General features: G+C 49.3%; 1 protein-coding gene across 4 annotated transcripts in view; it reads right to left on the bottom strand.

Annotated features, from left to right (window-relative positions):
- INSR (insulin receptor) overlaps positions 1-1,527 on the bottom strand; it is a 114,919-nt gene extending 113,392 nt beyond the window's left edge. For 3 of the 4 annotated variants that reach the window (XM_042928284.1, XM_042928281.1, XM_042928282.1), the window contains exon 1: positions 915-1,527. In XM_042928284.1, coding sequence (XP_042784218.1) covers positions 915-1,512 — 598 coding nt within the window. In that variant the 5' untranslated portion in view covers positions 1,513-1,527. The remainder of the gene's footprint in view (positions 1-914) is intronic. The other variant, XM_042928283.1, reaches the window with a different exon arrangement.
- Positions 1,528-12,326: the final 10,799 nt, after the last annotated feature.

The following is a 12,326-nucleotide window of genomic DNA, read 5'->3' as shown; positions in this document are numbered from 1 at the left end:
AAACGGACAAAGGATATGAACAGGAAGAGAAAACCCAAATGATAAATAAACATGTTTCAGAAGGTTCAACCCCGATAGCAATCAAAGAAATGCAAACAGAAACAATGACAACACATCGGCTCCTCCCTCCGGTAAATTATGAAAGATTTTTCAAACAACATGCAAAGCTGGCCAAGGTGCTCCCTCTCAGCCAATGCTAGGAGGAGCGCCCATCAGTACAACATTTCCGGAAAGCCATTTGGCAATCAGTATCAAGAACCTTTGGCCCAGAAATTTCACTTCTGGAAAAGCAAAGCCTCGAGAAACAAAATGCTCAATAAAGCTTTGACCCGAAAATGCTCATCCTTCTCTTTAGAATAACCGGAAATGATCTAAATGCCCAGAGACAGGGAAAGGTAGGTAAATAAAATAAACACACAACAGAACCACGAGAAGGAAGTACTCCACTAAATGTGGGATAAGGATTGTTGTTTCGCTTCCTTCCTCTACCCATTTCTTTTGCCAAATGTCTACACTGAGCAATCTTACTTCTTTCGTCACTCAAGAAATAAACTTTCTTTTTCTACAGCAAAGTCCATACTTGCCCACCTCTACCCCCCCCCCCCCAAGCAAGAGGAACATTCGACGGTCTAGCACAGCAATTGGCAAACGCTGGCCCACAGCTTGGCTTGTAAATAAAGTTTTATCGAAACATAGCCGTGCCCATTTCTTTCTGGGTTGCCCGTGGCTGCCTTCCCGCTACGATGGCAGTGCTGAGTAGCTGTCACGGGAGGCCACGCAGCCTGCAAAGCCGGAAGTATTTAATATCAGAGCCTCTGCAGATAAAAGGGGCCACCCCCTCGTCCAGCAAACGCCTGCAGCTGCTAACAAACACAGCGAAGAAACAGCTGAGAGCCCCACGTACCCCAGCATACCTTTCTGGCAATGGCTGTGTGTCCAACATCGCTCCACAAACTGCCCGTTGATGACAGTGGCAGGGCAGTTGGTCTTGCCCTTTGCGGTGCCTGGACAAATGTCCCCACACTCCTCGTTGTCGTCTTTGTTCAACACAATGTAATTATCCTCCACCGAATCCAGGATGCGTGACCAGTCGATGGTGGCCAGGTAGCACAGCTCATTGTTCTTCTCGATGCGGACGGAGCCCCGGGTAATGTTCATCAAGCTGTAGAGGCCAAGCTCCTTCAGGTGCACCATCTCAAAGATGACCAGCGCGTAGTTGAAGAAGAGGCGCGAGCCCCGGATGACCGTGAGGTTGGGGAAGAGGTCCTTCAGGCTCTCCAGCCCGTACACCCGAAAGAGCAGCAAGTAATCAGTGATCATGACGAGTTTGGGGAAACTGAGGTCTCGGAAGTCCTCGGGCCTCGTTTTGAACATGAGCAGTATCTGCAAATGACCTTCAATGACCGAGCAGTTGGCCAGTTCGTGCAGCCTCGTCAGGTTGTTCCGGATATCCATGCCAGGGCAGACTAGAGGCGAAAACAAGCACAAGGCAAGACAGGTGAGCACGCACATCACGGGTGGGCGATAAGAGTCAGCGGCAGATGGGGCGCCGGGCTGGCTCAGAGCCCGCGTCAGGCTCTGTGCTGCTGGCTGGGAGCCCGGAGCCCAGAGCCTGCTTCGGACTCTGTGCCTCCCTCTCTCTCTCTCTCTCTGCCCCTTCCCCCGCTCACACTCTGTCTCTCTCTCTCTCTCTCTCAAAAAGAAATAAACATTAAAAAAAAAATTTTGTTTTAAATCAGCAGCAGGGCCAGCTTCACAGGTGTGCATCTTGAGTCGTGGCTTAAGGCTCTTCTATCCATTTTTAAACCCTCGATCGTTTTCGACAAAGGGGCCCCATGTTTTCATTCTGTGCTGGGCTCCCCCACCGATTCCATAGCGAGCCCCTGATTCGTGGTTTTCTCCATAGGGTCCGTGCCCAAGTGATCACCTCCAAAAGGCAAAGAAAAAATTCCTTTCGCAGTCCTTGTTAGAAGCCTTTAAAAACCATCACATCGAACGAGATGCGACGGAGACGTTGGGATTACACGGGATTGAGTAATACGGCAGGTGTGGAAGGGAAAGGGGAGCCGGCCCGGGTGAGTCAACACTGGCAATCTTCAGGAGATAGATTTGCAAGGATAAAGGTGCCCACGCCAAAACGGGGCAAGGAGGGCTGAATTTGTTTTGACAATTCTCCTACCTCGAGGACTCTCCTTCCCAGGCAGACATCCACAAAACAGCCTCCTTACCTCTACCTGTGGCAAGGGCTGGATCTGATCTCCCCTGCACAAACACCCTGCGTGCTCATTTCCTGAAGGTGGTCCTTCCCAGGCTCCAGCACCCTTCCTGGCTCCCCGTGACCCTGCACTCCTCCCTCCCAGCTCGCAGGGCTCCTCCCCATCGCTGCCCCCCACCCCCGGTAACATGACCTAGGAGAAGCAGTGAGTGAAGTAATCCAAGCACTCAAGCAGTGCCCAGCACACAGTAGGTGCTCAGTTAATGCCAGCTATTTTGTGGTTGCTGATTTCTCCCACAAACGTATCACCATCACCTCTAGGCTCTGTGCCTTCACGTCCCTAGACCAGGCGCGGGCAACCATATTCTATCAACGCTCAGACAGTGAGCACGTTCGGCTTTGTGGTCAGAGGGTCCGTGCAGAAGCCGTTCTACTCTGCCACCGCAGCTCAAATGTGAATGAGTGGACGTGGCTGTGTTCCAATAAAACTTTATTTACAAGAACAGGTGGTAGCCTGGAGTTCTGTCCTGGGGCTGTAGTTTGGTGACCCTTGCCCTAGTCCACGGCTGTCCAACAGAACTTTCTGCACTGATACACATGTTCTAAATCTGTGCTGTCCACCGTGGAAGGCAGCCGCCATTCGTGGCTTCACCTGTGGCTAACGAGACTGAGAAACTGAATATTTAATTTTACTCTAGTTCATTTAAATGGAAATAGACACATGTGGCTAGCGGCTACTGTCCTGGACAGGGGAGCCCTGGCCCTGTCGGCTACCAAAGCCCTTTCGACCTTAGCTCCCTGTTTCGAAATCTAGCCCATCATCCTTCAAGATCCAGCTCAAACGCCACCTCCTCCAGGCACCCTTCTCTGATTTCCTTTCCTCCGTATACCTCTTTGAAGTTTCTTTCCCCTTTTCCTTGTGCCCCTTATACCCAAGTTAACAGTCATCATAATCAAACTCTTTAGACAGCTTCTCCTTGCCAAAACACACACACACACACACACACACACACTCCACATCCCTCAGCACCAGGAATATGCTTAGCACACAATCTCTACTTACTGTATTCCAGGACACTAAACCTTCCCCCCAATATCTTTGAGGCAAAACAGATGATTCTAAAGAATACTAGAACATTCGCTTAAAAATCCATCCTGAAAACAAATCTCAAAAGAAGCGCACATTGGGGGGGGGAAAAAAACCAGCAAAGCAAACAATTGAGGAAATAAAGCTACAATGTTCCTCAGCCACGTTCTGTGCGGATTAGGCTAAGGCAAGGGAAAACACAGAAACATGCTGACCCACTCACTGGGAAGTTGGGAGGCTGTCTGGGGAGAACGAGGGTCTGGGTTCCAGCCCTGCACACTCGCTCGCGGCATCCAAGCCCCGCCCAAGACTCCCAGCTGTGGTCACATCCGAGGCCACTGTGCCTCCCACAAGCCCCATCCCCACCTGACCAGTGGCAGGCAGGCAGGCGCACCAGATCTGGCAAATAAAAATGCAGGATGGGGGCACCTGGGTGGCTCAGTCGGTTGAGCGTCCGACTTCAGCTCAGGTCACGATCTCACCGTCCGTGAGTTCGAGCCCCGCGTCAGGTTCTGGGCTGATGGCTCAGAGCCTGGAGCCTGCTTCCGATTCTGTGTCCCCCTCTCTCTCTGCCCCTCCCCCGTTCATGCTCTGTCTCTCTCTGTCTCAAAAATAAATAAACATCAAAAAAAAAAAAAAATGCAGGATGCCCAGTTAAATCTAAATGTCAGATAAGCACCGAGTATTCATATTTAGCCAGGTGCCCTGTCTTTTATCTGGTAACATCCACTTCACTCCCACTAGGATGGCTAAAATCAAAGGGATGGACAATTACGAGTGTTGGCAAGGATGCAGAGAAACTGGAACCCTCGTACATCACCGGTGGGAACATACAACGATGCAACTACCGTGGAAAATGGTCTGGCAATTCTTCAAACCATTAAGCCATGAGTTACCACATGGCCCAGCAGTTCCACTCCCAGGTAGATAACCAAGAGAAATGAAAACACAACCACAGGCATACCTGGGAGATGCTGCGGGCTCGGTTCCAGACCACCGCAATAAAGCAAGTACCTCGATAAAATGCATCAAATGAGGGCACCGGGGTGACTCAGTTGGTTGAGTATCCGACTCTTGATTTGGGCTCAGATCATGATCTCATGGTTCGTGGGATGGAGCCCCGCATTGGGTTCTATGCTGATAACACGGAACCTGCTTGGGATTCTCTGTCTCCCTCTCTCTGCCCCTCCCCTGCTTGTGCTCTATCTCAAAGTAAATAAACTTAAAAATTTTTTCATCAAACGAATTTCTTGGTTTCCCAGTGCATGTCAAAGTTATAGCCACACTACACTATAGGGTATTAAGTGTGCACGAGCATGATAACTAAAAAAAAACGTACAACCCTTAATTAAAAATACTTCATTACTAAAAAAAGAAAAAAAAAATGCTAATGATCACCCATGCAGCCTGAAAACGCAAGGCGAGGTGAGAGAAGTCAGGCACCACAGACGACATGTAGTACGACTCCATTTACATGAAATATCCAGAATGGGCAAATTTACAGATAGAGACAGAAAGCAGTTTCGTGGTTCCAAGGGGCTGGGGAAGAGGCAATGAGAAGCGACAGCTACTCAGGCTGCAGTTTCTCTTTGGAGTGATGAAAAATGTTCTAAAATTGACTGTAGCAGAGCACCTGGGTGGCTCAGTCGGTTAAGCGTCCGACTTCAGCTCAGGTCATGATCTCAGGGTCCGTGGGTTCAAGCCCCACATCAGGCTCTGTGCCGACAGCCTGGAGCCTGGAACCTGCTTTGGATTCTGTGTCTCCCTCTCTCTGCCCCTCCCCTGCTCGCACTCTGTCTCTCTCTCTCTTTCAAAAATGAAAACATTTCTTAAAATTAAAAATAAATAAAATTGATTGTAGTGATGGCTGCACAACCCTGCGGATGTAATTTACTGAATTGTAAACTTTAAAGAGGTGAATTGTATGGCATTGGATTATAGCTCAATAAAGTTGTTATAAAAAATTTAATGACCACAGGCACCTGTGTGGCTCAGTCGGTTAAGCATCCGACTTCGGCTCAGGTCATGATCTTGTGGTTCATGGGTTTGAGCCCCGTGTCGGGCTCTGTGCTGACAGCTCGGAGCCTGGAGCCTGCTTCGGATTCTGTGTCTCCCTCTCTCTCTGCCCCTCCCCTGCCTATGCTCACTCTCTCTCTCTCTCTCAAAATAAATAAACATTAAAAAAAAAATCTTTAAAAATTTGATGACCATAGTGGGGCGCCTGGATGGCTCAGTCAGTTGAGCATCAGACTCTTGATTTCGGCTCAGGTCATTATCTCATGGTGTGTGAGATCGAGCCCTGCATCGGGTTCTGCAGTGACAGCACAGAGCCTGCTTGGGATTCTCTCTTTCCCTCTTCCCTCTCTCTTTCTGCCCCTCCCCCGTCCCTGTGTTCTCTCGAGAGCTCTCTCTCTCTCAAAATAAATATTTAAAAAAATAAAAAATTAGACAACTGTAACAGTAGGGAACAATAAAGAATTGCTTTTTAAAAACCTCCAATGAATCTAACTCAATTCATTAAGGCTGTGTGTGTGCCTATTAGCCTCAACAATAGAGCAATTTACTGTTGGGACAGAAAATATCCCGAGGATGTTAGAAATGGTGCCAGAAATAAACGCAGGGCCTTCTGTTGGCTCTTAATACCTCTGGGTGGAAATGAAAAATGCTTCAAGTTTTCAGTAAGTGGTACCTGACGAATCCCCACTCCGTACACTGGTAGAGAAGAACAATGGGGGGCAGAGGAAGTGGGGGGGGGGGGGTCCAGCAACAGCTAATACAATTATCCCGTTATCCACGGTTTCAGTTACCCGCGGTCAACTGCGGTCAGAAAATATTAAATGGAAAATTCCTGAAATAAACAATCATAAGTTTTGGATTGCCCACCGTTCTGAGTAGCGTGATGAAATCTCCCGCCATCCTGCCTCGCCCAGTAGGTGAATCATCCCTTCATCCAAGCTGCGTGCACTACCCGCCTGTTAGTGACATAATATAGCTATTTGCGTACAGAAAATAAACATAGCATATATAGGACTCAGTGCTATTACGGTTTCATGCATCCACTGGGGGTCTTGGAAAATATCCCCTGCGGATAGGGGTGCGGGGGGTGGGGGGGGGAAAGGAAGAACCATCTTTGTTCTTTCAAAAACATGCCTAAGGAAGCAGGTGCATGTGACTTAAATAAGGAAACAGTGAAACAGTTTTCATGCAGTGACAGCCTAGAGAAAGGTTGTTCAAGATAATTCCCTTTGTCCTCTCCTTCAGCACATATCTACAGAAGACCTGGTCTGTGCCCAACACCATTCCAGGTAGGAAAGTGCCACCGGGAAAAGGACAGATCCAGATTCTTCTCTCAGACTAATAAGTCACTATCAACTACCTGAGTTAACGTGTAACGGGAGAGGATGCCCTCAGGCATTTTAAATTTTCTCTAATAAGGTAAAAAAAAAAAAAAAAGAAAAGGAAGACAAAAGTACATATATTTTAATTAATGCAATGTATCTAAAAATTTCACTTCAATGTGTAAGCTATACTAAGAAAAATTATTCTGGGGGGGGTGGGGAATGCAAACTGGTGCAGCCACTCTGGAAAACAGTATGGAGGTTCCTCAAAAAGTTAAAAATAGAACTACCCTATGGCTCAGCAATTACACTACGAGGTATTTATCCAAGGGATACAGGCGTGCTGTTTCGAAGGGGCACATGCACCCCCATGTTTATAGCAGCACTATCAACAACAGTCAAAGTATGGAAAGAGCCCAAATGACCATCGATGGATGAATGGATAAGGAAGATGTGGGGTATATATATACGTATATATATGTATATACACATACGTACATATGTATGTATGTATACATATATATATGTATGTATGTGTATACACACACACACACACACACACACACGTACAATGGAGTATTACTCGGCAATCAAAAAGAATGAAGTCTTACCATTTGCAACTACGTGGATGGAATTAGAGGGTATTATGCTAAGCGAAATTAGAGAAAGACAAATATCATATGACGTCACATATGAGAACTTTAAGACACGGAACAGATGAACATAAGGGAAGGGAAGCAAAAACAATATAAAAACAGGGAGGGGGCCAAAACAGAAGAGACTCATAAATATGGAGAACAAACTGAGGGTTATGGGAGGGGCTGGGGGAGGGGGGAGGGGCTAAGTGGGTCAGGGGCATTAAGGAATCTGCTCCTGAAATCATTGTTGCACCATATGCTAACTTGGATGTAAATATATATAGAGGTAGATAGATTACATCTATATATATTTACAATGAATTCAAAAAAATTTATTTTTTTAAGTTTTATTTAAGTAGTCTTTACACCCAATGTGGGGCTCAAACTCATGACCCCAAGGTCAAGAGTCCCATGTTCTTCCAACCGACCCAACTGGGAGCCCCATAATACTAAAAAAATTATTAATGAGATACTCTACAAGATTCTTTTGGAAGAAAGCTTCCAAAATGCCATGTAGCAATGTCTCCATTCAGATGCTAAATTTTCAGAAATACTCGACCTGTACATGTAGATTTCATAAAGTGTATCATCCAACACGTAGGTTCATTTCCCCAACCTGTTCAAACACACTAAAGAGTTTTCCAACAACAGAATCGAGTGCTGACCATTTTTTTTTAAACTAAAATGGATTGAAATAAGATAAAAATAAAGATTCAGCCATACCAGCCACAACTTCAAGAGCCCCATGTGGACAATGGCCACCACATTAAACAGCCACGGAACATTCCCCTCAGAGCAACACGTTCTTTTGAACAGTGCTGGTCTAGAATTTCCTGCCCAGCCAGAGGGATCTGAGGATTTTCCAGGAGAGAAGACTTAACATGAGAGCAGTCTCTTAGAAAGTGTCCTTTCTGGGGTGCCTGGGTGGCTCAGTTGGTTAAGCATCTGGCTCTTGATTTTGGCTTGGGTCACGATCTCATGGTTCATGAGACAGAGCCCCACTGGGGCCCTGCACTGTCACTGGGGAGCCTGCTTGGGATTCTGTCTCCCTCTCTCTCTGCCCCTCCCCCCGCTTGCTCTCTGTCACTCTTGAAAGAAAGAAAGAAAGAAAGAAAGAAAGAAAGAAAGAAAGAAAGAAAGAAAGAAAGAAAGAAAAAGAAAAAGAAGGAAAGAATAAAAAAGAAAAAAAAAGAAAGAAAAGGAAGGAAAGGAGGAAGGGAAGGAGGGGGGAGGGAGGGAGAGAGTCCCTTCTCCCTGGTTTTCTCACCCCTCAAAGCAGGCAAGGAGAAAGTGTGGAGGGGCAGGGAAGGAGGTGTCTAGAAGGTTCTGGCAACGCTTCACAACGCTGAGATCGAACGCATTCTGCGTTTGATCATGAATGTACTTGATCCTTAGTCTCCACATTCTTCAAATGCTCCCTGGTGGCCTATTCTGGGGCCACACATTCTTCTCTGCCTCCTTACCAGTCTTAACCCCCCGAAATTCAGGAGTCCCGTGCCAACAAGCCTTGGGTTTAGGCGTCCGGCCACCACCCACACGGGTTCCGGGCCACGCTGGAAACACAACAGATCGGCTTCCTACTCCAGCACCTCCCGCCGTGTCATCCTGGGCCTCCTCCTCCTCTCTGTGAACGAGGGCAGCAGCGTGATCAAAGCTCTAAACCCGTGTTAGTTCTCCGCCCCGAGCTCACGGAACCAATACCTAGATTTATGAGCTGCAGAATTTAGAATTTGGGCACACGGCAGAATCAGGCATCCTGAAGATTCTCCGCCTGCCCAAGAGGCCGGCTCTTGCAAGTGACTTCCTCAAAGAAGGAGAAATGGGGGTGGGGGGGGACTACAGCAGGTGCGAGGCAGAATCAGGAGGCCAGGTTCCAGAACCAACAAATCGCCCACATGGAAATAACTGCTGTACTCATTCAGCCAACGTCTGCTGGGCACCTCGGCACCAGGCATTGTGCTGGGCACGGGGATTAGCAAGACAGAAAAGGTTGAAGGCTCAAAGCTGTGACAAGGTGCCATCAGAGTAAAGAGACAAACACTAAAGCAATGAGCTGCACAGACCAGAAATCCTGATGGCCCCGGGCGCGAATCTCAGCTTTGTCGACTGGGCGCTGGGTGACCTCGAGTGAGCGATGTAACCTCTCTGGGCTTCGCTTTTCCTGGCCCCCTTGAGCGGGAAAGCAGGTGCACAGAAGGCACATGAGCCAGTAGCAACGGGGAGCAGAATAAACATCACAGAGAAGCAGGCTCAGACAAGATCTAAGGGCCTTCAAGAGGCCTGGGTGAGTGATGAAACCACCCAGGGTCAGGGGCAATTTTATAAACACAGATGTCCCTCGACCCAGAGATCCCTGCTGCAGATAGGTTCACATGTGCACTCAGGGAGGTCTGAGGGTGGACCGGGGGTGGGGGCGGGGACCCAGGCATTGTAGTGTTTTCCTGCAAGTTCCTGGTAAAAAATACCAGTGAGAGAAGAAACAGCCCCCAGAGAGGAGACCTGAGGAAGGTGGTTCTCAAGCCCAGATGGAAGGTCCCTCTGGGGACAGGAGGGTCGCTGCACCTCCACAGTGGTCAGGGGCCCCGAGGTGGGTGCTCAGGGACTCGAGGACAGAGGAAGCGGGTAACAACAGCGGACCATCGCATATGGAAGACGGAGGAGAAAATCGTGTACGCAGAAGCCCAGAGGGGGAGAGAAGGCCCCGAAGGGGACACTCGCCATCCAGACCATAATCCTTCTGGAAACTTCTCACCATCTTGGAGGACGCGCCAAGGGGATCTTCTGAACAAACCAAGAGCCCACAAGGCGCCGCGGGAGACGGAGAAGTGGAAGGAAGCCCTGGGAAAGATGGACGTGCAGGTCCTCCCTCCCCGGGAGAAGGGCAGACGCCTGGCCTGTGACGTTCGCAAGGCAGGGACATCAAAAGGCCGGAGGAGACCTGCAAATTCCTGAGACCCCGGGTCCACCGGGGAAGATTAAGCTCTGGAAAACAGGCCTGGGGAGGGTAACGGCGGAGGCCACATCTGGAAGAAGGGACCGCGGTGGGCAGCATGTGAGTCAGACACTGCTGGAAATTGCTGGAGGCACAGGGGCGCTAAGTGCCCTGAGGGGTGGGGGTGCACGAGGCTGGAGCACGGACAAAACACGGCGCACGTGTGGCCCAGACAGATTCTCCAGAAGAGGAAATGGCGGAGGCTCAGAGAGGACTGTGTCTGCCTCAAGGCCACACAGCAAAGAGGAGACAGAGCTGGGACTTGAACCCAGGACATTGGTTCGCTCGGCCCGTCATCACACAGAACCGCAGGCCAGGGGCCTTTGACGGCACACAGGAAGTTCTCACAATCTTCGAGTCCAAACTCAAGGTGTCAGCCGCGTCAGCTTCTCCTGAGGCCTCTCTTTGGCTCACAGATGCCTGCTTTCTCCCTCTGTCCTTAGAGCTGCCCCTCTGTGGGCGCACAGGTCTGTGTCCTAACCTCCTCTTCTTTGAGGGACACCAGGCATATTGGATTAGGGCCCGCTGTAATGCTCTTTCTTTTTTTTTTTTTAAGAATACATTACTGGGGCGCCTGGGTGGTTCAGTCAGTTAAGCGGCCGACTTCGGCTCAGGTCACGATCTCGCGGTCTGTGAGTTCGAGCCCCGCATCGGGCTCTGTGCTGACCGCTCAGAGCCTGGAGCCTGTTTCAGATTCTGTGTCTCTCTCTCTCTCTGACCCTCCCCCATTCATGCTCTGTCTCTCTCTGTCTCAAAATTAAATAAACGTTAAAAAAAATTTTTTTTAAAAAGAATACTATTTTCAAATGAACCTTTTTTTAAAGTTTATTTATTTTGAGAGACAGAGAGAGAGAGCGCATGAGCGAGAGAGTAGGGGAGGGGCAGAGACAGAGACAGAGAGAGAGAGAGAGAGAGAGAGAGAATCCCAAGCAGGCTCAGGGCTCGAACTCACAAACCATGAGATCACAACCTGAGCCGAGATAAAGAGTCGAATGCTTACCCCACTGCCCCAATGCCCTCGTTCTGATTACTTCTTTAAAGACTCCAGGGGCGCCTGGGTGGCTCAGTCGGTTGAGCATCCGACTTCAGCTCAGGTCACAATCTCGCGGTCCGTGAGTTCGAGCCCCACATCGGGCTCTGGGCTGATGGCTCAGAGCCTGGAGCCTGCCTCTGATTCTGTGTCTCCCTCTCTCTCTGTCCCTCCCCCATTCATGCTCTGTCTCTCTCTGTCTCAAAAATAAATAAACGCTAAAAAAAATTTTAAATAAAGACTCCAAATAGTCACCCTCTGGGAGTTGGCTTCAACACACAACCTTGGGGAAAGAGGAACATAACAGCCCGTCACACACAGGTCTCTAGGCCACCAACACCTGCACCTGTGCCCTTAGCCATCACATAGGGTTTCTCAAAGTGTGCCTTCTAGACCGCCAGCCTGAGAATCGCTAAAGGAGGGAAATGCAGATTCCTAGGCCCGGCTCTAGACCAAAGAAATCAATTATGTCCGGGAGCCAGGCCCCAGAAACCTGCATTTTAAACAAGGTCCGCAAGGTATGCGGGGGGTGGGTACTCAAGTCGGACAGACATACAACCTACCCCTGGCCCCACCTCCCCAGCAGGGCTCCCCCCACAGTGAGTCCCCATTCTTCTGCCCCACCTGCCCCACTGAGCCCTGCACCCCAGAACTAACACCGTCGGATGCCTTCTTTGGGGCCATCGACTGTTGCTGGAGAGAACCCCATAAGCATGGTGGGCCATCCCCAGCAATTTCAAAGAAAGCCGGACCCACACCCATTTTATCTGCCTGTGTCCCTGGCTGCTGTGTTTCAGAGCCAATTCTGATCCCAATTCTCACCTCAGTCAGCTAGGGCTGCCCTTCGAAAAGACCACGGACTGGGAAGCTTAAACAACAGAAATTTGCTTCTCACAGTTCTGGAGGCTGAGAGTCCAAGATCAAGGTAGCCAGCATGGCCAGTGTGCAGGGAGAGCCCTCTTCCTAGCTGGCAGGCTCTCTCTCTGCCTCACGTGGTCTCCCCTTGCTGCATTCATGCAAAAAAAA

Source organism: Panthera leo, chromosome A2, assembly GCF_018350215.1.
Source record: "Panthera leo isolate Ple1 chromosome A2, P.leo_Ple1_pat1.1, whole genome shotgun sequence".
Taxonomy (NCBI): domain Eukaryota; kingdom Metazoa; phylum Chordata; class Mammalia; order Carnivora; family Felidae; genus Panthera; species Panthera leo.
The sequence above is the reverse complement of the archived record's forward strand: the minus strand, read 5'-3'. Positions and strand labels throughout refer to the sequence as shown.